Source organism: Crocodylus siamensis, chromosome 12, assembly GCF_052110815.1.
Source record: "Crocodylus siamensis isolate JL-2025a chromosome 12, ASM5211081v1, whole genome shotgun sequence".
NCBI lineage: Eukaryota > Metazoa > Chordata > Crocodylia > Crocodylidae > Crocodylus > Crocodylus siamensis.
Window position 1 is genome coordinate 12,360,032 of NC_143406.1, and position 27,055 is coordinate 12,387,086.

Consider the following 27,055-nt stretch of genomic DNA (forward strand, 5'->3'; position numbering starts at 1 on the left):
TTTGGTCATTGTCATTAAAAAAAATTTAGGCCTTTGTGGCACGTCAAAGGCCTAATATGTCTGTTCACTTCAGTTTTATGCTGCTAGAAACGTTTTTATGGCAGCACAAAGGCAATGTCTGTTTTCAGCCTAAATGTTCTTAATTGTATCCCAATATCCCAAATCATGTAACTGGATCTACATGCGTGTTTTCATGTACCTATGGGGAACCCCATTCAAGAAAGAGTAGGTTATTGTGGGTTCCAGAATTGGAGTGTATAGATCCAATTGCAGGACTTAGGTGCTTTTTACTTACGTTAGCCAACTCGATGACACCTTTTTTTAAAAAAGGAAAAAAAAGATTTACCTGGGCAAGCCGACTTTATTCCTTAATCAGCTGGTTTGCATAGCTGATCTCTGATGCTTTATAACTCCCATAAAATAGTTGTTTTTGAAATGAGCTCTTTGGATTGTAGTAGTACCATCTTCTCTGGCAAATTTCCAGCCATATAGCTTCATTTAATCTGGCAAAAATATCTTTAGCTATTAGGTCTCTGTTTCAGCTGGGGCTTTTATTTAAAAAAATAATTTGCTCCCATTTCAAAGATTAATTATAAAAGCTTTTGTCAACTTTAGTTTTTTTTACTCAGATCTACACCTCAAATTATATAAATGAATAATGCATTTATTCTTTGTGTCTTTTTGTCATTGTTCAAAGTAGCTCAGTTGTTACATTTCCACTAGTACATTCTTAATGCAAACCATGCTAGTTAAGCTGTACTCGATTTCTTTTTTCAAGATTCCTGAATCATTTGCACTACCTTCCTCTCTTGAGGTTTTTAAAGCACCTGCCCCACAATCTTGATTTTAATGGGATCTGAAAGGAGACTTTTTGGTAAAAGAGCACAGGTCTTTAGATTCAGGAAATCTAGGCTCTGTTTCTAACTTTCAGAAGCTTATTGTCTGTTTGAAATGCGAAGCAGGGATAATTCTACTTCATTAACTCATAAGGTTGTGGTAAGATTATTAATGTTCATATATTACTTTGATATCCTTGAATGAAAACTCTATATAGCAATTGGATACAAGGCCTGCTGAAATCAATTGGAGACTTTGGACTGGCTTTAGTGAAACTTAAATCTTGAGCGTACAGTGCTATCGATGTAACGATCAGGCCTGTGATATTGGATCAATAAGCAGCTGATTTCCAGACATTAGGTTGCTGAAAACTGAATTCAAGAATAATGTAAACTACAATAGTTGTAGTACTTTAATATAGTAATAAATATCTTCAATACCCAAAATACAATATTTTGTTTTAGTTTTCCCCAGCATTCCAGAGAAACCAGGCATGCCTTGTCCAGGAGAAGACAGTGAGTACTTGAAGTTTACCGAAGGGTCTTTTTAGAGCTTTAATGTTTATTTTATTGCTTTTGTCCATTTTTTATATGTAATGTAAAAGCCACTTGTACAAAAGACAATAACTTAAGATATATAGTTATATTTATTTTTCTATGCAGAATATAAAATTTATGTAAAATCTAGAATGTTTTGTATTACAGTTAAAAGTTATGTTTAGAAAATAAAGTTAAACCAATAGTCTGACAGCATTTCAGTGCCACTCAGAATTATCACTGATTCTCCATAAAGTTGCACTTAAGCAAAGCAAATTAATAGTCCAATAGATTGACACTGTTGCTTACAGACAAATGTTGTATCTTAAGAGCTAGGGAATTATCTAATGGACTTATCTAAGAAGATAAGTCAAATTTTCAGACTTATTCATAAATGCAGGGGCTGTCATTTTGATAGCAGGAATGTATTTTGAATAATTATTTTGAATAATTATTTTATGGACTTGACTGTGCTAAGAAATACCAAATGTATCGGATAGCATGAATAATTGGTAGGAAACGTTGCTGGCTTCATTAAAAATATTCTGTAAATAAATCTTTCAAAGCTTTGAGGTGTTGCTGTTACTGCTTGATATTTTCATAGTTAGAAAAAATATCTCAGATATTGTGGTGGGGCAACTACTGGTGCATCTTAACTTTAGTTATTTAGTGTAAATTTGGTATGTATGAAAGCAACTATACTTCAACCTTTACTCTTCAAATTGATGGGATAAGTCCAGTAATAGACATTTCTGAAAAATAAAATGAACTTATTTTACTCATGTTTCAATCCAGTAATATAAGGCAATATTGTGACTGATGTGAAACGAGATCTTTTAACATAGGGCTACAATTCATGAATGAGGTAACTGTATACAGTTGGCAAAAATTAAAATAATATAGACCATTTATATTTACTTCTCTGACTGGGATTTTTGAAAAGCTTTTTACTGTACTAATTTACTGTAATCTGTTAACTTTCCATTGAGCTGTAGAAAACGGAGCAAGGTAGAACAAATACCGTAATCGCTTTAAATGTAACACTGTTTTCCTCCCCAGTTCACGTGGGGTGGGATGAAAAGCTCCCATCTTACATTTGCATACCAGATCCCCTTCCCCACTTCATTAAATACATTGTCTAACATTAAACTGCTGCTAGAAGCCACATGTGCTCAGTCATGGAAACCAACTATGAGGTTGATTGATTGCAGCCTATGCTGCATATGCCCATAAAACACATGGCCTATATTGGGCCAACACACTGGGAACGTGCTAGAAGACTAGGTTAGTGCAACCCATATGAATAAGATATAGTGCCCAGTCCCCCTCAGCACTGACTCTTTCCAAGTCATAGTGAACCACTACATCAAATACATTTCCACTTCCTCTTCACTCCCACAGTTGAGCAGTGCCTTTTTTTCCCTGTTTCCAGTTATTCCTGTTTCTTCATCATCCTTAAATGTCTGGCAAACATTACCAAAGTTCTATATAGATGAGAGGCTTAGTTGTCTCCTCTCTTGGCCTGTCTCAAGTGATTAGTGTGGCCCCACCTTTCATGGGTGGCAGTGGACCAGGCAGCACTACACTTCGTCTGCATTTAAATATTTAATTTAAACCTGCAAGGGGCTGCTTAGGGTTGTGGGGAGCAGGAGGAGGGCAATCAGGCAGGGACACCGCAAGCAGCCAGGGATCATGGTGGAGAGTAGCTCAAGCAGCTCTCTACAGGTAAGTCTATGGAAGGGCATAGGTAATGTGGCAGGGGGTGGGAGGGCATAGGTTATGTATGTGGGGAGCATGGGGAGGCAAGTGACTTATGCATCCACAGCAGGGCATGGGCAGGAGTCACGTGGGAGGGCAGAGTGGGGTGGCAAGACTTGCTGTTGTTCCTGCTGCTGCTGCCACTGCTGTAGCCCTTACATCAGTTGTGCCACAAGCAGCGTAAAGCAATAGCAGACCAGACCTCCCCCTCCCCAATCGCACTGTCCTCACCTCCAGCTGCTCATATGGCAGGCCATAGCTCTCTACTGACACTGCTTCTCCCATTAGGTCATGGCTTTACGCCAGAGAAGAGGTGGGATGGGGGCAGTGCAGGTGGTCTGAAGGGAGTGGCGGTGGTGGTTGGGCCCTGGCAGTGTGGTAGAGCCATGGCCTGGTGTGTGATAGGCTGGCGGCAGGAAGAGGTGAGGGTAGCATGGGCTGCCCTACCACCCACCCCCTCCCCCTGGTCTGTTACTTACACTGCTGGCAGTGCAGCTGGCACAGGGGTTCTGGTGGCAGCAGCAATGAATCTCTCCGCCTCATGCCATGTTCTGCCTGCTGGGCCACAGAGGCCGCTCCTGCCCGTTCCAGTCTGGCCAAGCTGCAGTTCTGCCCTGCCATAGGTTCAGCAGTCGGGGGGGGGGGGGGGAACATGCCCCATTGCCACTTCGCCTGTAGTCATGCAACCCCTGTACCCCACATACTGGGGAGCTGGGGTCTGAGGGCACGGAGAAGTGGGTTGGGAGTGAGGGGTATCAACAGGACTGGAGGAACATGGGGGGGGGGCTATGGTTTGGGTGAGGAGCACTGGCATATCAGGGCTGCTTAGTGCCACAAAGTGGTGGCGAGATGCGGGGAGGGAAGCTGCAGCTGGACCCACATCCTAGTGAGTGAAGGGGCAAGGGGAACTCTGATTTTTTTTCCATGATTACAAAACCAACATGTAATGTTTAAAAATGTAATTTGAGATGCTCTTTAGATTTAAGAAAACTAAATAATTTTAAATAACAGAATAATTTACTTTATTTTAATGATTGAGGCACTGGTAGGCTTCCAAATGGCTTTAAAATTGTCAATATATCTATAAAACATTGTGTTCAACTGGTACCTGTATGTGTATGTATATAGTGTTCTTTCATTTTAATCATAGAAAAATGTGGATTTTGGGGAGTTTTAATAAGAGAATTTTGGATTTTTAAGCAGACAGCCTGGATCCCTAAGGTAAACCTTTTGGTTTTGGACTGTTATCAGGTATAGTTTATACTATGTAAAAGGAGGTACAAAAGTGCTGCTCAGAAAGTATGCTCATAGAGTACCTGTGCTGAAACGTGCAGAACTATGCAGTAAGTTAACATTTAGGATGGGCTCTATCAATTCTGGATGAACAAAGTCTATAGTAACCATATATATATGCAAATAACTATAGATATGTTTCTTTCAAAGTTAATGTTTTTTTGACTGCTTGTGTTTCAAATTAACAAGGTTTTCCTGTGAAAAGTGTTGGGGGGAGCAGCCAGTTGGGGTGCGTGTGGGTTCTGCCCCCCTCTTTCCCTCTTACCGTCACATGCAATTCATGGGGCTGTATTCAGGGAGGAAACAGAGCCTGAGCAGTAACTGACACTAAGCGGCTTGCAGAAGAAGCAGAGAGTGCATGGGTAAGAAATGGGGGATAGAGGCCAAGGGGGCCATTTGAGCCCCCAGCTGCTATTTTCCATGCTGTAGCAGCAGAAAGGGGAAAAATTCAAGACAGCCCTTTGACCATTAGATTCTATACCTGGAAACTTGCAATACACTTATAAATTTTTAAATATATAGAATCAAATTATTGGGGGATTGTCTTCTATTCAGTGTCATTTTATATTAGAGTAAATATGGTATCATAGTTTATTTCATATTTCCCAATACTTGAACTGCAAAGGATCAAAGAGCAAACAAGCACTTCAAATCTGTATTTGATTTGATTTTAAGGATATTTTAGTGGTTATGTACAAAAATGAGGCTGTATCAAATAGAATTTTAAAAAGTAGGTGTACAATAAAGGAGAAAAATCTTTCCTTCTAAAGTTAATTTTAGAAAGGATGACAGTGTGTTTTGTACCTTGATTAGTAGTGTTTAGAAATATAATTTGAGATGCTCTTTACATTTCAGCAAATTAAATCATTTTAAATAACAGATGTATTTGGACTTCAGTCCCTTTTCAGTATTAAATGGAATGAGCTGTTTGAGAAACATTTTATCTACATATTTTCAGTTCACTAACTTCCATATAAATGAACATCATACTGACTTTACCTCTCTTGGTTGTATAAGTTGGGGTTTGTCAACTGACAGGTCCCAAGGGGCAGAGTGGGGCGAGAGCAGGGCTGCACGGTGAGAGAGGGAGTGGAGCAGGGGCAGGGCCATGGGGCAGGTCGTGGGACAGTTGGAGCCCTGGACAGCTTGTCTAGGGGCACGGGTGGGCAGAAGCATGGGGTGCATGTGCTCGCTGGATTTGTGTGTGGGGCAGAGCAAAGGCAGGCTGCCGCCATTGCCTCAGGAACAGTGTGCTGGCTGTGCCATGTCCCTTGGCCACCCAGTGGAAGGAGGTGCATGGCATCATGCAGTAGGCCTGTGCAAAGCAGCTAGTATTTGCTTTGGTTTTGGCCAATTCAGGGGACAGTAATTTGATTTGGTGATTTTTGAATCACTGTCCCGAATCGATTCGGCCAAATCTGATTCAGAGATTCAGCAGCAGCCAAATCTCTAAATTGCCCGGGCCCATCACCTGCTGTCCCAGCCTGGCAATGGCTGCCCCACCTGCCCCAACTCCCAGTACTTGGAAAAGAAAAGCCCCAACTCGCTGCCAGGTACAGGGTGATCCCTGCTGCCCCCCACTGCCACATGCTGCATGGGGGGGCTATGCATGAGCCCCCAACCCCCACTCCCCCGCCCCCCCCCATGGCTGCCCCGCCAACCCCAGCTCTGGCTTTTAAGAACCCCCCCCCCCCCCCCCCCCCCAAGAAACTCCCCCTGCACTCTGTGTTCCTTCTGGGCAGAGGGGCAATCCTCACTGCCCCACACTGCATGGGGAGCTCTGCACGAGTTCCCTGAAGCCTTGAGCCCGAGTTCTGGGGTTTTTCTCGGTTTTTGTGTTTTTTGTTGTTTTTTTTGTTCGTTCGTTTTCTTAAATGGCTGGAGCTGGGGGGGGCTTGTGCAGAGACCCCCATGCAGTGTTGGGCAGTGAGGATCGCCTCCACCTGGCAGCACCTAGTGAGTCTGGCCTTTTTTAAAGCACTGGGAGCTGGGGCAGATGGGACAGTTATGGGGGGGGGGCTGGGGGAGGAGGCAGGTAGGTGTTGGGGGCCTGCAGGAGCAGGGAGGGGATGGGGGCTGGCAGGGGTCCCCCCCATGGTCTCCTCCCCCCTCCTTCAACCCCACCTCCCCTACTTACCAGCTCCTAGTCCAGCTGCAACTCCCTGCTGCAGCCACCGGGGACTGTCGGAATCACCAAAGCTCTCCGAATCTTTTCTGAATAGCTTTGGAGAGCTTTGAATCTATTTGGAGCTTCTATTTGGTTCCCTGATTCCATTTGGATTTGGAAATTCGGCCACCGAATTGGGCTGAATCTCCTCTGAATCAAATCGGCACTCAAAGCCTCGCACAGCTCCTGGGGCAGTGGCAGTGGGGTGCAGAACACCAGCCCACAGAGGCAGCCCACCTCTGCTCTGCACAAATATCTAGGGGGACCATGTCTCCTATGCCTCCCCTGGAGTGTGCACAGTGGTGGGAACCCTCCTGCACGACTGGATGAGCTACCCAAGGGTCCAGCCGTCCCACAACTTGCCCTAGGGCCCTATTCAACCCAGCCCCTGCCTCTGTCTCGTTCCCTTCCTCACCATGGGAGCATCAGTCTGCCTCCCCCATGTCCCTTCCCTCCCACATGCCCTTTCCCCTTCACAGACTTACCTGCTAGGCATTGTTTCAAATGCTTCCGGGCTGTGTTCCTGCACTCCTGCAGCAGGCTGTGGCTGTGTCTGTGACTGTGCACACACCTTCTCCCCCTTCTGCAGCCCCTTGGAGCCTGCACCCGGGCTGTCCTGCTGTCCTCTGTGCTGGCATTGTTGCCCTGTATTTGGTGGGGGCTGAGCCCTGTTAGCCCTATCCTTCCGCTGCCTATGTTCAAGGCAGACTCTTGTTGCAGGTTGTATAATTTGCAAGTTTCATAGTAGTTAGGGGTCAGAAGGGACCTGAATAGATTATCTAGTCTAACCCCCTGCCACTGGTTGGAGCACATGCTGGGATCACAGGACCTAAGACAGGTGTTCATCCAACCTCTTTTTGAATTTACCTAAGGTAGGAGTGAGGACCACTTCCCTAGGAAGTTGGCTCCAGATCCTAGCTACCCTAACAGTGAAATAGTGCCTCCTAATCTCTGACCTGAATCTGTTCTCCAGCAGCTTCTGGCCATTGTTCCTTGTCACCCCAGGTGCTGCTGGGGGGGAGTAGGACCCTTCCTGTTTGCTGCTGATCTCCCCTAACAAGTCTGTAGGCAGCCACCAAATCCCCCCTCAGCCTCCACTTGCTGAGGCTGAACAGGTTCAGGTCCCTCAGCCTCTCCTCACAGGGCCTGCCCTGTTGCCCTCCAGCCAAGTGGTTGGCCCTCTCTGAACCCTGTCAAGGCAGGCCACATCCTTCTTAAAGCACGGTGCCCAGAACTGGACACAGTACTCCAGTTGAGGCTGCACCAATGTCATGTAGAGTTATTTATTCTTTCAGCAAAGTACAGCAATCATCCTTTCCTAAATAAACGTTGCTCCTCCAAAAAGCATCAGATTTACTTGCACAGTTGGGAATGGAATCTTTTTTCTGCAGAAGAGCATAGACAAAGAATAAGCTTTCCTGCACTACTTTTTTCCATTTGTTTTGATTCCGTTTTTATAATGATCTCATAAAGTATATGGATAGTTCAGTATCTATACAGCCTTGATCTCTTTGAAACTGTCATAAAAAAGGATCAGTGTAATGATGGGAGTTTGGTGATTAGATGGCTGTTGAATAGTTAACACTCTCATTGCCAACCAGGGCAGATTTTGCCACCAGCATTTTTTGTTTTGCTGTATTCCATTATTAATCTTTACAGCATTCATCTTCAGAAACTGTAGTTTTTTTAATAAGTAGGCAGCTGTTAGCATTTATTGGTTTATTACCGTACAGCTAAGGGTGAAACCAAGTCTGATGTATAGATTATTCAGTTGAGGATCTGTTGCTGTTCCTGAAGTGTTTTCCAGTTGCTTGAATAGCTTCAAAATTGGAAAGATGCACTTCCCTTACGTATACCCATTTTAGTGTCAGAACTCAGAGAAGTCTGAACCCGCAGAATTGTACAAAGATTTTTAATGCATGCCAGCTGAGAAACAGTTGCATTCCTATGAACAGAGGATACCAATTTATAATACTCAGTTTTGGCAAAAAATTGTGTACTGGTTCCTATAGTTGATAATATTATATTGAAGGGAATAAGGAACATGAAAATAATTAGAAAAGAAGACAACTGTTGCCAGATCAAGAATTGGGCACTGAAATTGCGGAAAAGACTCCTATTGGCTTCAGTAGGCTTTAGACCAGGCCTTTGAGTAAATCTCAGTGGACATACCTGATTCTGCAAAATGCCTATTCAAAGTCTCAGGACAGAAACATTTGAAGGGAGCATGATCTGGAAACTGGGAATTGGGGCCAGGTCCCAACTCTGACATTGTCCTGCACTGTCTGTCTTTTTCTGTTTCAACTCTCTGCATCTGTAAAAAGGCAGTGCTTCCCTTTCAGTTCTCAAAAACTTAAAGTATGTATTAATCCAAATAGAGGAATGCATCTCTGAAATACCTATTTCTCAGTTTTCTGATTTGTATGACATAATACTTTTACAGTTCCTAAAAGTGTAGGACCTGACTGGATCCACTTGTTTCTTTTGCTAATTGCAGAAGGTGTGCTAGTTCCAGTATAGGATTACGATGCTGGCTATGAATGATTATGATACTGAGTGCTGTCAGGAAGAGAACTTAAATTGTATTATCTTGGATTTATTATGAATCCCAAACGAAATTGTCTACATCTACTGTATTTACTCAAATCAAGATGAGTTTTGTTTTTTTTCCTTCCACACCCCCCCCCCCCTTCCCAGGCAGCATGGGAGGGGGGAGCCTTGTCTTGGATTTGAATACTGGCCCAAGGCAGGCAGCAGCTCGGCTCCGGCTTTGGCTCGGGGCTCGGGGTTGAAGCCAGAGCTGAGCTGCCACCTGCTCTGGGCCAGAATGGCTCCTTTGGTGGCGGGAGGGGACACACAGCTGGAGGAAGTGCAGGGGAAACTGCCAGGAGGTGGGGGGGGACGGGGGGGAATGGATGGATGGCCTTGCAGCCTGCCCCCTGTGCCGGTATCTGTTCCCCACTACAGCTTGCTCCCTTCCCTCTACTCCCCCCTCCCCCCACAGCTGCCCCTTCCATTCCTTACCTTCTGCTTTGGGGTCTGATTTCTCCAGCCCTGACTTGGCCTGACTATGAGCTGCTTCAGCTTCTTCCTGGTGGGGCAAGGCCAGGGCTGTTCTGCTGTTGATTGCCCCAGAGGAGCATAACTGCAGCTGAAGGTAAGGGGGAGGCTGGCAAAGAGTGGGGCAGGGAGGCAGGTTGCAGACAATTGCACGGGGTGGGAGAGGTAGGGGGCAGGCACAGGCTCAGGGGGCAAGGGGTGCAGGGCAAATGGCAGGAAGGTGCATGGTGAAGGGACAAGGGCAAGAAGGGGGGAGAAAGAGCAGGGGTCTGACTCCTCACTCAGGTTATGTGAAACGGGCTGTATTCAATTCAGATTTGACCCGAATCGGGGATAGTGATTCAATTTGTTGGTTTGGCTACAGACACAGCTTTAAATGTTTTAACTACATACTTCGTGGTACCAGGCACGGCTCGTGAATGCTGGAGTGGATGGAGCATCTCACAGGAGTGCAGGGTGCCCTCTGCATGCTCGGCAGCAAACCCAGAAGTGGACTGGAAGTATTTCTAGTCCACTTTCAGGTCCACTGCCGATTGCGTGGGGCACCCCCCCACACACACCCTCCTGGTTTGGCAGTTGGCTGCAGGGGGACCCCAGGTGCCCCCCCAGATCCAGGAGGCACCAGTCACTGAATCGGGGGGGGCGCAGGGGAGCCCCCCCATGTGCTCCGCAGTAGACCCAGAAGTGGTCTGGAAGTATTGCTGGTCCACTTCTGGGTCTGCTGCTGAGTACACTGGGGAGCTCCCATGATTCTGTAGGATGCTCCATCTGCCCTAGCATCTCAGCATTCATGAGCCACCTGGTACCTTGAGGTACGTAGAAAAAACATTTAAAGCTAAGTCTACATCCAAATCACCGAATCGATTAGGAAGGTTCTGATTTGATTTGGAGTGATCTAAAGGGTCTCCTGTTTTGATTCGGATTCAGAGATTCAGCCCCTGAATTGGGCCAAATTGAATTGGGTACTGAAGCTTCGCACAGCACCTGCTCCTCACCCCACACCGCTGCTTTCTCCACCAGTGGGATGGGGATGAATTTAAAATGCCCTTCCATGAAAACAGTTTTATACATAGAAAATTATAACAAATCTATAGTATCCTTTCTAAGTCTTGTTAGTATAGCAGAGCCAGCCCAGGTATGACAGTGGTAGAATCCATCATTGGTTGTACATCATAAACACATTTAACTAAACTTGGTAACATAATATTTAATGGTGTGCAAATCAAAAAGAACCTAGATTAGGTATCAAATCCTAGGTAACGCTTTATTTATATGGAATTAGAGAGAAAATTCTCATCTTTACATGTACAATGAGAAAGTATGATCTCGAACAGTGGTGTCAAGCTTCTGACCCCCAGTACTGCCCATAGATCTTGGTTACCAACAGGCAGCATATGAAGCACACTAGATGGCCCTGGATGCTTCATGGGGTGCTTGTTCTGGCTTGTATTCTTGAGTGATGGAGCCATTATGAACTGCACGGGCCTGCTGCTGTGGGGCTGTGCTGCACACAATAGCGGCTGTGGGACCATACTGCACAGCCCCATGGCGGTGGTATCTCTGGCTCTAGGATCATGCCACACAGCCCTGCAGTGACTCTAGGACTATGCTGCACAGTCCCGTAATGACAGCAGCTCCAACTCTGGGGCTGTGCCGCACAGCTTTGCAGTGGCTCTGGCTTTGGGGTTATGCAGAACAGCCCCATAGAAGCAGTGGTCCTGGGCAGCGCCTGCTCCAGAATGCAAGGCTGGCCTGTGTTTCCTGTCTAGCTCGCAGACTGGGCTTGTACCACTCATCTGGCCTGTGGGGTCAGATGCACGTGATACCCCTCGTCTAGAGTCATCAAGGCTAGGGATAGAAGTTGCATATAAACTGTTTTAAGTGATCATAAACTGGTTTATACCTGTAACAGAATAGAAGTTCAGTAGACATGAACCAGTTCCAAAATGGCTGATACTAGTTTAATATAAACCTGGTTATATATAGTATCAGACTTAACTGATTTAGGTCAAACCTGTTTATTAAGCTGCTGTCTCAGACCCCTTCTGGTTCAAGTTAAATCAGAGTCCCCCAGGATTTTGCAGCCTTGGGCTAAGCTGTTTACTCCAGTGAGCAGGGCTGGCTGTGCCAGTCTGCTTCTTAGCTGGAGCAGTGATGGCTGGCTTACTAGCTTCACTGGCCCCCTGGTGGGGTCTGTGGCCAGGAGGTGGGGGGTGTTAAATTTCCCTTCCCCCAAGTATGGAGCTGCCCTGCCCTACTTACTTAATGCTGGCTGCAACTGTGTACCCAAATCCCAGAGGCACCTGGAAGCAGGAAGTGGAAGTGATGAGCAACCTTGCAGAGTCCTGCTACTGTTAAGTCTGGACTGCAACTCTTAGAGACCTTGGGAGCAGCAGGAAGAAGAAGCAAACACACAGCCCATGCTGGCTATGTGCTAGAGAGCTGTGCTCTCGCACCCCCAGCTTCTGGCTTGATCCACTGCAGGCATGTGGCTACATTTCCTGAATCAAAAGTGAATGCCTGTTCATTTGCTTATAAGTTCAATCTTTCCAACTTAGACTAACCTGCAAAAACTGAATCAGTTAAGTCTAGGGCTTTTTAACCATCTGTTGAAAAGCCCTAGACTTAGACTGTTTAGCCCAAGATGGTAGGCATTTCACAGTTCCATTGCTACAAAATGTTTTTTCCCCAGAACATAATCATACGTTCACATCTTTCTTTTCCTTCAGATGCTTTCTAAAATTAATTAGGGGATGCCTTAGCCAGGTTTAATACCTATGTTTTGTGATTCAGAAGAGTAAGTGAAACCATTACTTTTATGAACAAATTGCATTTATTTAAGCTCAGACCCTCAACTAATTCTATGTCCTAAATGGACATAGATAGCAAAGTACTGAGTTAGATGCGTCTTCCACGGCACCAAAATATCTTCTTGATCTGCGTTGTAGAGACTACTTCAATCTAAGGGTTGGAATAGGCTCACAGTAGTCTTATACCCCATATCTCCCAACTAGCTCATGTCCTCTTTCCTGCATGTAGCTGCATACCAGTTACATTTAGGAAGGAGCCTTTGAATCATAGAGGAGGGCTCTTCCTGATTAATGCTTGTGAAAGTTGATCAAAGTCTTGTAGAAGAAATGTCCTTCTATAGGATAATATCTTTCAAGAGACGACATTTCCAGGAGTGAAAAGGCTATTCAGTTTTAAAGTCTGTACATTTGTTGATCCCTTTTTTAGTCTTAAGCATGTCTGTTTGTATTTATTTATTCATTTGATTTTTTTTTAAATGATATAGGTATCCATTTAAGAACTTGACACTAATTCACTTCAGCATGTCACTGAACAGCAAATAGATGATAACTGTTGGTTTAGGCATGGTTTAGTGACATCCTGTAAATTGTTCAGTCCCTCCCATGTATAATTTGAGACTCTTCCAGAGTTATTTCCAAGTCTGCAGTACTGGGTTAATATTTTAATAACAAATTTAACTTGAACTGTACCTTAAATCATATTGTAACACCTTTACAGAGCAGGTGAAAGTGAAGAAAGGGTGCGCAAATATTACATGGCATATTAGAGTTGTATTCCAATGTAATGACCTAAATTAAAATAATGTAGATATTCCAGAACATTAAACATTTCAGCATTAACTCATAGCTCTCTTGATTGTCCTGATCCATGTGATAAATTATAGATCTGTACAGATTAATAGAATTCATTTGACCTGATTCTTTGGTATGTAGGGTGCTTATTCTCATGCAGTTCTAGTAGTCTTGTTGAATCACACTTTGATCGTTTGAAAAGCCTGCTTAGTAGGATGTGCTCGGTAAGTGATTTGCAGTCAGATTTCTCAAGATGTAATGAATGAATTGTCTCTTGCAACTATGGGACCTGCCTGGAAACCTGGTATTGTGAACTGGTTGTAGCCATCTCCAGATTGTTATACTGTACAGGCTATATTAGCACAAATTTAATATTAACAGATCTGTTCAGTATTATTACTTATTAACTAACATCTGCATTTCATTTTAATTATACAGAAATATTATTGCTTTTGGTGATTTGTTTATATTAAGGACATGTATCATTAAAGTAGGTTACTCTGAGCAGTATTTTAAGTTTTAATGTTTGCATCATCTAAAAAATGTAGTAAAATCCACAGCAAAAACACGGTTGTATATTTGTCTGCATGGGAAATAAGAAGTAGAAAATTGTGAGAAATGTTTCACTTGTGTAGAAATTATTGGAATTGTTTGGGTTGTTGATTTTATTGTTTACCTCTTTGTTGTCTTTCTGGTATGCTGTTATATGAAGTACTTTTAAAAAAAGATTATATGAAGTTTATATATGGCATATTGTGTTTAATTCAAACTATATAATTGGCTTGTGGGCTTGCATCAAATTATTTGTAGAAACAAGTGAAATATTAATTCTCCACTTACTCAAAATGGTTTTCCATTTAAATTAGCAGTCAGTCATCTTATTGAAGATATTTTTTATCACCATTTATTTAAAAGAATAATGGACATTTTTTGTAATGGAGTATGTGAAGAACAATTAATTGAATTGCCAGATCCTTCTCATTTGTAGTGCGTTTGCTCTGTCCTGTTCATACTAGGTCACGAAGTACCTATTTATAGTGTTATGTGATGTTCTGAACTGGACCTAATATTTTGTTCTGACATAGCTCAGGATCTAATTTTATTTTTTCTCTAGTTGCGTTAAATATATTGTATTTGAAAGAGATTGCAGAAAACTTTTTTTTGATATTTTACTTTCATGTGATGGTAGTGAACAGCAAGTTGAAATGCGGTAGCATGATAGTCGTCTCCCTGGAACTCCTGGTAAAAGGGTATGGGTTAAATGTTATCTCAGTGAACAACATTTTAAATTGATTAATAATATTAAGCAATAATAAACAATTGAAATTCACTATCAAATTAGGAAGTGCTATTTGCCTCCCTTTTCAAAAAAATAATTTCAAGGTCAGTGTTCATGAAAGTTATTGGATTATATTTTGACTGACTTAATGAACAAGAACTGTTTGAAAAAAATATTGAATTCTTTAGATTCATCTCTTTTTATGTTCTTTGCATGGTTGCTTGCTTTTTTTTAAGGAGTCACCTGTTTCCAAGCAAAATCATTCTGATGTAAAATAGGATGTACACAGTTCTCCAGCTCTCGAACTTACTTATAGTGACCTCATTTTTCCTTTCTCCCATAAACACCCCCCCACCCCCCGGATTTTTCTTCCAGACCGGCTTCTGTGCTCACTGTGTTCAGCTGTTTCTACCTTCAGTCCTTTTTACCTTCAGCAGGACAGTTAATCCATTTCACGTAGATCAGAATAGCAGTGTTCCTATGTCGTTGAGGTGGCAGGATTTCTAAAACGGCTTGTATCTCATCCCAGATACTGAATATAACCTTTCCTACCTTTTCTAGGTGCTTCTAGCATCTGCTGGCCTGGAACCTCGGATACTGATTTCTTGACAGAAATAGGCGGCTTTTTGATAAATTAACAACTCAGTGTTGTATATGTTGGCCAGCCTTGAAAGGCTGAAAGATGTTTCAACTTTAATAAATCATCTCTTCTTTCAGATTTGATAGTGAACAACGTTTATAATGTGTGCATATTTTAATCATTTTGCATGCAAGGGGCAGGCATATTGATGTCTTGATGCAAGATGAGAAATCTGAGTGGCAATATTATCACTTAATGTTATTGTAACCTCAGCTCTTCTATGCCGAATAGATAATTTTTGGAGTAGATTTATCATTTTTGGCACTGGACTGTGTATTACAAAACAAAGGCAATTTTAACTGTACTCCTTTCTTATTCATTTGCAGCTTCCAGAGAGCTGTCTTGCAGAGTTGTTAGTTTTATTGCAGAAATACTTGTTTTTTGTGACATCAGCTCCTTGACATCCATGCCATGTTTTAGTTTGTGCCTCAGCTGCTAGCTACAGCCTCCCAAGGGAGCCAGTACCACCCGTGCCTGGATACATGAGGCAGAGATGTGAAAGAGAGAGAACAGGATAACCAGTCTTCCATTAAATATTTGCTCTTAATGTTCAAGCTGATCCTGCCTATTGTCCTTGGTGTCTAGTGGTATTCAAACAGCAGCATCAGTGAAATAAAGGAAAATGTTTCATTTCATATCTACTGCATTGTAAACCATAAAGAATTACATGCTGAAGAAGCAAAAGAATAAAACCTAGTGAGTAATGCATGTCTTTTCTATAGATTTTATGTACCATCATTGCGATTGCTGTTATGAATTGAGGCCATTGATGCAGTATGTGTGTGCATGTGGTGCAGTAGATAATAGAAGTCAGCATTTTGGTTATTGTGTAGTTGCTTTGCCTACAGTCCTCCTTTGCAACCATAGATTGTTACAAATACAGATATTGCTGGTGCCTCTTGCGTGTGCAGGGATGTGGCTAAAAGAGCTCTGAGAAATGTCGACAAAATTGCTGAGAAAAGCCTTGTTTTTGTTAGGCGACACATTTTATGAGAAGAACAGGCAGAGGAGTATGCAGAGTGAGTGATGCTGCTGATAATAAGGGAGATTACTGAAAGAAATGTATCCAAAAAAGCCTGATGGTATGTTTTCTGGGCCTGCTTATTGTAAGCTTGCTAATTTCAAGATTTAATGTCTTCAGAGCATCATTTTCAAAGGCCTTTTTTGTTTTACAGTTTATCTGGTATTGCTTTTAGATGGATTGTTTAATTTTGAAATATGTATTTTGAATTGGAGCTTTCTGTGTCTAACATTATTAGAAAATATTTATGAATACATTGTTTTGTTCTGGATTGCTGCATCTAAACATATCAATATTATGTTTAATGGTAAAAAATATATATTTTGATTGGATAACCAATGAATTTTAGTGATTTCAGGTGATACTGTGTTTGTGCTCAATAGATCAAATGAAAAATTATTCTGATTTAAAGGCCTTAATTTTATACGGTAGAATATGGCTTTAAATCTATTCTGTCAGTGGTTAAAGTATTTTAACATGATAGCATTTTGATAGTGTTTGTTTAACATTATTAGCATTCTTTACTGAACTTCCTTTTAAAAAAGACTAGATTGTTATACGTGACTTCTATATTATTTGTTTATCTGCACAGTATTTGGCAGTAGCTATATGCTCTTTTCTTTTACGTATATCCTTGAAAATTTACATCATAGGGCTGAGTGGGGTATATATTTTTTTAATTGGATTAGAATCTCTCCTCATGATTTTGTTTTAGATCTATATATATTTTTTTCTTTATGTTCTCCCTTTTGTAACTAAAACATAGAAAGGTTTTCTGTGATAGTTGTGTGGCCTGTAAATATTGTTCTGGTTCGTAAGGACAGGTTTTTCCCTTCATTTGTTACTGTATTGGCAGCAATGATTAGGTTATTCAGAGCACGTGAACCAATTCCATCCCCCAATGAAGAAAAGAACTATTGCGACCATAGAGACAACTCGGAAGGCATAGCTTGGATTGCACTGGGTAATTCATCTGTTTTGAAACTGTTATATACTGGTTGAACTAGCAGAAGAGGCAAATTAAAATACTCAGGAATATTCAGTTACTCAGGAAATGAAAATAGCCATGTCATTGTTTCTCAAGCCTGTTTGTAAAATCTCTGCCTCTGTCATCCTAATGTGTACCATGTGCTTTATTTGTACACAGTTTATGTAGTTTTCAAAAAATTTAAATTGCCAAAGGGAGTCAATCTTAAGAACTGGAATGTGGGTCAGGGCAGTGATTTGATTCACATAATCTGCTTGAAATTTTAATTCCAAAATTGATTTTTCATTTGTTTTAAACCCAAAATATCCAGTTACAAAATAGAGATTTGTAGGTATTACAGACAATTTTGGGTGTGAGCTTTCAGAGTACTCACATTTTATTCTGATTGTTCCTGTGTGTTTTTAGTTCAGAAATCTTGGTATCAGGCCAGATATGTGTATCAATCTGTAAACTATCAGCAAAAATGTATTTAGAATAAAGAAAGCTTAATGAACTGATTAAAAGCCTCCAGTTAATGATTGGCTTCTTTCTCACTTTCTGTTTCTTTGCTAGTTTAAGATATAAGAGAAAATGCCACTCTGCTTGAGAAATCTTACTTCCCAAGTGTTGCTTAGTTAAGTGTCTCTGTTTTATCACTTGACCTTTTAAACATCCCCTCCATAAATGTACAGAGCTGCTTCTTAAATCCAGGTTTTTTTGGCTGGATGGACTTACTGACAAAACTGATCATTTAGTTGAGTTACTTGTTTGCCCAAGATGCCACTTACAAGGCTGACAGACCTTTTCTAGTTTTCTTTTTTCTGTTTCATTGATTGTAAAGAAATTTGTTATAGTCAGCTCTCCAAATGGTAATATTAAGGTTAATTGTTGAAGAGCATTGTGTTTCTTTGTAGCAGCTGCTTTTGCTATGTTTTTCTGACCACTGAAATAATTTTATTAAGTCTCAGAAATGTCCAGAGGCCTATGGATGAGATAAACAAGGTCTTCAGAGTTTGAGACAGGCCTCGTATTACTGTCTGAGAAATCCAGTTGTGTGTGTGTATATGTACTAAGGTATTCCTTACTAATTTGAAATAGAGAATGTGGCAGAAATGAAGCCTGTCAATTTGGGGATGTCTACAAATGATTGATCATGAAAGAACTGGCTGTCAACCCAAGATTGCATAGCATTTATTTCTTCTGAAGCAAATTACTGTAAGAATGCTAAAGGAGTGAGATTCAGGAAACTTGTCCAGGGGAGCTTTTTCACAGATTGGTCTAGGACTTAAAGCAATAAAAAAATGCAAACAATTACTGCGAGAGAGGATTGATGAAAGACTGGGAAGCCTGGTTTTGACTAGAAAAGTACCTGACTCTGGTCTCTTAAATTATATTACTGATACTTTTCCATCATTACAATGATTGCTTGAACTATTAGGTGGGTGTAGAGAGAAATTGAGAGATGATAAGTTTTTACTACAACCCTCTTTGTTTCTTGTTGGTCTGTTCTATTTTTATAGCCATAAGCTCTAAACAGATAATAAATTATTTCTAACGGTGAAATATTCTTCAGCCAGTGTTCCAGGCCCTTTGCGCATTTCCTCTTCCTGTTTTGGAGAGGGGAACAGTGGCACACCTCTTCTCTTTAGACTCTCGGCTTTCATTCAGAAATGGTACTTAGCTGTTGTGGTCAGAAAGAAAACGTTCAAAAGGTAAGCTAGTGCACCTGAGGCAGCAATTTCTGCTTGGGTTTTCAGAGTCCAAAGCAATAGCTCTGAGGCATGTGAACTACCCTTTCATTTAGAATTGTGATACTAAGGATATTTTAAAAGGCAAAATCGTTAACAGTTTCACCATAGGCGGCAGAAGGCTGGGAATAATGGGGCTTGGCCCCCTCGCCCCCAAACGTGGTTCCATTGCTCCAGTGCTGCCACCATGCCGTACCCCTGCCACACACTTCTCCACTGCTGCGTGTAGGAGGGAGGGGCAGTGGGCAGGCCGTCCCACCCTGGACCACACTCCCAGCCCCCCCCCCCCCCATAATGTTTTCTTCTGCCCCCTGTGAATTTCACTATTAAGTGAAATACATAAGAAAAGAGAGGCTCATTTTATAATTCTATACACAACATTTCTCATAGTATATGCAAGGAGGAGATCGGGAACATGAGAGCAACAGATTTAAAAATCTAGCTTTCCATCACCATGTGAGAGTTATGGGTGTGGTGCAATTAGTTTAATTTCCCAGAAGTAGAAGGATTGACTATAATCTTTTAAATGGTTTTCCCCCATTACCTATTTGCCCCCTACCTCCACTTATTCCTCCTATTGTGCCTAACCCTTGCAGCCTCAGACCCCTGACCCCTGCCTCCCTCTGTCCCCTTTCCATCCTGTCTACTTCTGTGCTGCTTCTGCCCGTCTGCAGCTTCAGGACCCCACTCCACTTTCTCCCTACCCACCCAACAAGCCTTTGCCCCCTGCCTCACCTTGTATCCGTTCCAAGATGAAAGGGGTCAAGCCGCAGCAGCAGCTTCTGCCCCAGTGCAGGGATGGGGCCAAGGTTACAGCCTCAGCAGGCTGCCCCCTCTGACTCGTACTTGATTCCGAGATGAAGTACTTTTTCACCATGGTGAATGGCGGGGCAGGAGACTCATCTTAGAACTGAGTAAATATAGTAAATCTTGTAAAATAATTGAACTGTTACTGAAGATACAGCACTAATATTTGTCTGTGTAGTATTTTAATAGTACAGAGCAGCGGTTTTCAACCTATTTTTGATTTGCAGTCCCCTAAAACATTTTGAATTGAGGTGTGGACCCCTTTGAATTGTAAGTGTGGGTATTCACATACTTTTGATCACAGTCCTCTTTTGCGGACCCCTTAGACAAAGGGTCTGCAGACTGCAGGTTGAAAACCATTGGAATAGAGAATTTAATTTCCATATTAATTTACAAACATTTAACTAATTTGTACGATGTGCTTTTGAATAGGTGAATAATATCCCTTTCAAAGATGGGGAAACGGACTTTTTTTGAGACTGACAGGAGACACTTTCAGTCTTATTGCTCTTGGGTTCTTGAAACATACTATTTTATAAATTTGTGTACAGTTTTTAGGACTTGGACTTTGGCCTATAAAATCTACTTTTCACATTTTTTTTCAGTACACTGAGAAGTAGAGACATAGATGCATCGTGTGGAAGGGCAAAAAATGACATTTTCTGATATTCTTTTTCAAAAAGAGATGTTGAAGACTGTGTCACAGTCTTAAAGGAGTTGTGGATTTGTGGACAATGTTTTAAATATGTGCTTTAGGTCACACTCTAGCATTTCTAAAGCAAATGGCTGTAACATCTAATGCAGAGATGTCAAGAATATGGCCTGTAAGCTGGATGCAGTCCATGGGTTTATAGGTTTGACCCCCCACAGGCAACAGCCTTGGCCTCGTGCGCTGCATGCAGCATGTGAACTACATCTGGTGCTGCGCGCCCTGCATGCAGCATAGGGGGACTGGGCCATGCAGGAGCCAGTGTGGAGGGCCGATCTCGCGGTGTGCCGTATGCGCCATGCACCCCGTGCTGGCCCTCTTGTGCTGTATGCAGCGAGCATGGCCAGTCCAGCCCCACACAACACAGCACCAGCCCTGGGGCTCTCTGTATATGCAGCACATGGGACACTCACTGCCATGGTGTGCAGGCTGGACCTGTTGCTTCATGTGACATGGAGTCCAGGGCACAGGCTGCATGCAGTGGTCTGGATTTGACCCCTGTGGTGCCTGCAGTGCTGAGTCCAGCCTACACACCATGGGCAGCACCATGCCTCATGCTGGCTCCATGTGCAGCATGCACAGCGAGCCTTAATGTTAGTGCATGCTGTGTGTACAGTACTTGGGCTGTACCTGGTGCTATGGGCACTATATGGTTGGTCCCAGTCTGACCCACAGACTGGCCCAGCAACCCTCATCTGGCCCATTGGGCTGGATGAGTTTTACACCCCTGCCATAGACATCAGGGTGGGAATTGTGGAATAACTCAAACTTATTCCATTGTGCCAAGATAAAACTTTACTGAGATCTCTTTCTGAGTAGTGAAGTGTGATTGATTAAGTAATGTTGCAAGAAACAGACCAGAAATAATCTTCCCTGGGTGTACTTATCCACTCTGGCTCTGAGGAGCTTCCTATCCCTATGCTGGAAGATGAGGGCATACTGCTCTTTATGCTGATGTGCTACAAATCGAGTCTAGTTATGGATTGAAAAAGAGCAGACACTTTAAGTTAAAAAAAAAATTGATGTTCTTTACAAGCTATCATGTATGTATGTATGTAAAGAAAACTTCATATATTCTCTATGGCAATTGTATACAATGTTTCTGGTGTGGATAACATAGTGTTAAAATTTTGTATCATTTAAAATCTCCACAAGCATGTTTATAAACAAGAATATGCCTTGAAAAACTTCTGCCAGTCTGCTAAATTGGTGTTTCTTCTTTACTTATCCTATAGGTGCATATACAAAGGATTTCTGAGCTCCATCAGAAACTCTTTAACCTTTGTAGAAGCAGTAGTGCACAATAGAGGTCATTCTTTCTGTTCTATTTCTAAAAAAATAAAATAACTTTACGTGCAATTTCAGAAATCTTCTAACGGTTTCTGAAATTTAGTAAACAAGTATATTTTAATCTAGAAAGTATAACAAATACTTGTAAAAGAATTGGAGATATCCTGTTACATATTACCTGACACTTCATTTCCTGCATTGCAAAACTGGGCATAACTACTAACAGCAAGTTGTTGTTAAATATGTTGTAGAAGTATAAAATAGATAATTTTATGTTGGCCTATATCTGGTAAGAAGATAAAAAACCCCCCTCAATTCATTGTCAAGACAAACAATAACTGCTTTTGTCAGAAATTTTACTTGTGCAGCTTGTCCACTGTGGACTCTAGATGACGTATTGCAGTAAAAATTGTTTGTAGCTTCAAAGTGCAGAAAATATGAAGTAATTTATTATTGGCAGACAGTTTTATTCTGGGGGAACCTTTTCTTTCAAATGGAAAACTTTGATCTAGGCTGTAATAGACAATGTAACATCACTATGCCATCCATTTATTTGCAGAGTTCCTAGATTTCAGATTGACTTCTATTTAAAAATTGATGTCATGATGGTGCATGTTTTAAAAAAAAATAACTTGAAAGATGTTGGGGTATAAATGTTACGTTTGTCTAATTCAGCGGTTCCCAAACTGTGGTATGTGCACCACGAATGGTACACAGACAGCTTGTGAGTGGTACATGCATAGGTGGTGGAAAGCCAGCGGGGAGGGATGCAGGCAAACATACACACACCCAGCCGCAGCCTGCTGCAGGTGGCCAGGAACACAGCCCAGCTGCATGTGGAGCAGGACCCAGTAGGTAAATGTGTTGAGGGGAAAGAGCATGGAGGAAGGAAAGGGCAGGACCGGGCAGATCGAGGCTCCCATGGTGAGGGAGGGAGTAAAGGGGAGGACCTGGGGTTAGTGGGGCCCTGGGGCAAGTTATAGGATGGCCAGAGCCCTGGGCAGCTCAGCCAGGGGGGCTCCTGCCACTGCGCACCTCAGGGAGGTTTTAGGGGCTTGTGCTCCCAGGATTTCAGTGTGGGGGGGATGTTGGCTGCCCACTGTGTGCTGGGCTCTGTACCCCCCTGCTGTTGCCTCGGGACCTGTGTGTACCACCATGTCCCTCCCATGTGCTGGCTGTGCCATGTTCCCAGCTTACCCAGTAGCAGGAGGCACAGTATGGCATCATGCATGGCTCGTTCGGCAACGGCAGTGGCATCAGCATGCAATGGTCAGCCTGCTGCTGCCCCACAGTTGGATCTAGGGGGGCACATGCCCCCCATGCCTCTCCCAGGGCACATGAAGCACCAGAAGCCCTGCCCCCTGCGCCCCTGGAAAGGCCCAGGCCACCACAGGAGGGCTTGGGTGGCGGGAGGGGTTGTGTCCTTCTGTGTTGGCCCTCCTGTGGGGATGGGGTGGGCTGGGCCAACCTGGCCCAGCCTGAGGGGGGAGAGACCCCCCCCAGGGAGAAACAGGCTGCCTGCTGCATGCTGGGCTCTGCACCCCACTGCCAGTGCCTTGGAAGCTGCGCGTGATGCTGTGCTGTGCCTCCTGTGGCCAGGCAGGCAGGGGATGCAGCACAGCCAGCATGCAGGAGGCACATGGAGTGGTGTCCAGCTCCTGAGGCAATGGCAGTGGGGTGCAGAGACCAGTGTGCAGCAGGCAGCCTGCCTCCACCACACACACAAATCCAGGGGGCATGTGCTCCTCACACCTCTCCCGGGGATGCATGCAAAGACAGGGAGCCATACCTCCCCAGTGTCCCCCCAGTGCCCCTGGATGAGCCTTCTGTGCTTCTGTCCCATGACCCACACTGGCCCCAGGGTCCCATTCACCTCAGCCCTCGCCCTGGTCCCACTCCCTCCCTCACCGTGGCGGCCTTGATCTGCTCCCCGACCTCTTCTATCTCCCCCCACCCCTCCCCCTCCACAGACTTACCTGATGGGCAGTGTGTGTGTGTGTCTCACCCCTCTCACTAAAGAGATCCCCAAAAGCATTTTGGACCAGTAAGTTTACACTGTCTTTCTTTTCAATTTACAATTGTTTATATGGCTACTGGAACTGATAAAACAAAAGTTTTATGATTACTAAAGGTTTTGATGTTGTTTTAATAAATAGTCTCTTACCTATGTACATGAAAAATTTGCTGGTGGTACTTTAGGCTGTATTGTTTTAAATTGGTGGTGCATGATCTGTCAGAGTTTGGAAACCACTGCTCTAGTTTAACTATATTAGACGAGTAGTTTTCAAACTTTTCACCCCGCAGGACTGATGGGCGGTGCCCAGTCTGTCCGCAGGCTGGATCTGACTGGTGGTCCTGATCTAGCACCTGGGGTGGGCACAGTAGTACCACTTCTGGCCATCGCCAGTCTCGCCCTATGGGGAGAAAGAGGTTTGGAGCCATAACCTGGCCCTGTAGTGGGGAAGGGAGCTGGACCTGAGTCTGCCAGGGAAGGGAAAGGAGCCTTGATGCATTCCCGACCTGAGCCTATGGGAGGGAGGGCATGGCCCTGGCCCCCATGCGCAGCTAGGTTGGAGGGGGTGTGGCCTAGGCATGACATGGCCCCAGCCTACCACGGGGCTTGGGGTTTGGGAATTTGGCAGTGGGGTACGGGGGCTGTATTAATTGCTACTGCTCCCTTGCTACCAAATTTCTCCTCCTGTGGGGAGTCCTGCCGGCTGGGTGCCATGGCTCTGTGGGCCAGAGGTTGAGGCCGCCGCCCCCCGCCCCCCGGCCGTTACACAATTGAAAAAAATTATTTCCAAGGGGCCCAATCATGAAAAGAACATAAGAAATATAAATATTTTGTCTCTAAAAGACCTCTCAGCTCTGACTAAAGAAGTAAAGATTCCAGTGCCCATCAAAAATAAAGTTAACAATACACTAATCATGATTTTTTTTTTTCTTTTAAAGGTAATTCTGGCAAAATGTTGTAGAATTTTAAAAATAATTTTTTATTGTTCAAGTGTATTTTGTGTAATAGCCTTTTTAGAACTGATTTATGACTCACTAAAGAGAGAAATCAAATCTATAGAAAAAGCTGGAAACTTGTCTTTTCATATAACCAGCACAAGCCATAAATTGCTAGTGTAATTTTGCAGTCGTGCCTTTTATGGTCCATCTTCTCAAAATGTCCTGGTACTTAGGATGTTGAGATTTGTTTGATATTCCAATATTTTTATTTATTCAATTTTCAAATCTTGTAATCAGGTTAGGCACACTTCAACTGATGTTTGCAACTAAAATGTGAATAACCTTTGTGATGCAAAGTGGAGAAGGGATAAAATTAATTTTGGGTTTAGAAAGCCTGCCATTTGATGAGAGGCATATTGAGCTTAAGTATTTGATTGTTTACTGTGCCTTTGGCAGTAATAAACTGTAAGAACTAATGAAGTTGCTTCAACCTGCTTCTCAAAAAAAAAAGTCTTTGGAACAAACAGTACAGTGAATATCTAAAAATGCAAGTTACAGTTTAGGGTATTAAAAACTATGCCAGTGGTTCTCAAACTTTTTAGACTCAAGACACCCCTCATTAAACTCAAGGTACTCCTTGGAAAATGCATTCTCTAGTTTTTGGACTACAGAAAAAAAGTAGAGCGATTCTGTTGCAAAGACCTCAGAAAGACTATAGCAAGTCAGACTGTTTTTAACGCTATGAATTTCTATTTGAAATCTGTTGGTTTATCTTGTGGATCATGTTTGTTTGCACATTTTAAAAGTACTAACATTGCATGGCACCCATGGAAGGATCTCAAGGCACCCTAGGATGCCACAGAACCCTGGTTGAGAATCACTGAGCTATGTGCACGCAGTTTTCTGAAACATTTACCTATAGTCGGAAATATTTTATGCACTGACTTTAGCAGACCTGAGAGAGAAATGTTTGTCACCTACAGATAGTGACATATCATGCAAAGAAAAAGTTCCACATTAAGAAATATTTCCTACGCTTGTAGAATAGCAATAGCTAAGTTTTCAAGGCCACAAACAACCCGTATGCATGAAATAGCTGGCTAGGAAACCTTTTCTACCAAAAGTGCATTCTTGTTGTTTGATATCCTTTATTCATTTAACTTCTTGAAACTTCACTTTGTGTTCACAGTCAAGCCCTTACTGTTCTCTAAAACTTGTGAAGAGCCAATAGGGCTGATGGGTGGGTAATCAATCAGGTCTGTTATCACTTATCTCCATATATTGCTGTTAACAAGGATGTTATCTCTGGAGACAATGCACTTTCCCTATGCCTGAAGAAGGGCATTTGTGCCTAGAAGCTTGCAAAGAACATTTTTTTTTTTCCAACTATTTAGTTGATCTAATGAAAAATGTCACATCTACCCAAAGAACTTTGTCTGCCTGTGATCTCTGAAGACACAGATCCGTAGTTTGTGATGCTTAGTTTCAGTTCTCAGAGATGATTAATGGGATCTTCTAGACCAGCGGTGGGCAATTATTTTGGGTGGAGCTTTGGCAAGTCGTCGAGGGCTGCATGGGTAGCCTCACCCCCCGGTCATCATTTTGTGACCAGAAGTCCTGCTCCCTAACCCCTGACCTTTGCCACCAGAAGTCCCTCCCCTTGCCCCCCAAAATATTCCTTTCAGCAAGGGGTTTTGTCATCTTGGAACCAGAAAAAACCAAATTATATTCTAAAAAGCGAGCATCTATAACATTCATTAATTTGATTTCAAAAAATATTTTTGTTCTGATTTACGTGTGTGTGTGTGTGGGGGGGGGTACATAAAGGGGATTGCATAATAGCTTAAAATGAAGTCTTACTCTTGTATATTGTGGGAGATGGGTTTAGGTTTGTAGGGGGGTATGTGTGGTGTGGGGGGATGGGTGTGGGGTGAGGCAGCATCAACTGGGTGTATATGTGGAAGAGTATGGGGTTTGTGGGGGGAGTGAGACTGGAGTGTGTGAGGGGGGTGTGGGTGTGAAGGTCTGCAAGTATGGCAGACATGCATGTGTATGGTGGGGTGTGCATGTGGAACTCGCCCTATGAACACATACACACACTCTCTGTCCCTCCCTCCCTCACTGTTAGGCAGAGGCTTCCAGTTGGAGGGTAGGAATGGGACTGGGGCAGGGCCAGGCAGGCCTTGCTGCAGGTGGCTGAATCCTGCTCTTGGCTTCCCCAGGGTCCTACTGCCCTTGACTTCTGTCATCTTTGACAGGCAGCCAGGAACAGATAAATATTAATTTTCTAAATGTTTTAGGGGCCCTGCAGGCCGGATAGAATGGCCTGGATAGAAGGGCTGTATTTTGCTTGCCCCTGTTCTAGTCTGAGCACTGAGTCCCATTAGGT

The 27,055-nt window shown here is 43.1% G+C and overlaps 1 protein-coding gene across 7 annotated transcripts in view; it reads left to right on the forward strand.

The window, feature by feature from the left end:
• The window catches only part of PRKCZ (protein kinase C zeta), a 205,876-nt gene that overhangs the window by 38,549 nt on the left and 140,272 nt on the right, over positions 1 to 27,055 (forward strand). For 5 of the 7 annotated variants that reach the window (XM_090024033.1, XM_090024029.1, XM_090024030.1 and 2 more), the window contains exon 5: positions 1,302 to 1,352. The exons of 1 other annotated variant lie outside the window; for it this stretch is intronic. In XM_090024033.1, the coding sequence (XP_089880159.1) occupies positions 1,302 to 1,352 (51 nt within the window). Of the gene's footprint in view, positions 1 to 1,301; positions 1,353 to 15,919; positions 16,255 to 27,055 lie in introns of those variants that run through there. One more of the 7 variants, XM_090024035.1, reaches the window with a different exon arrangement.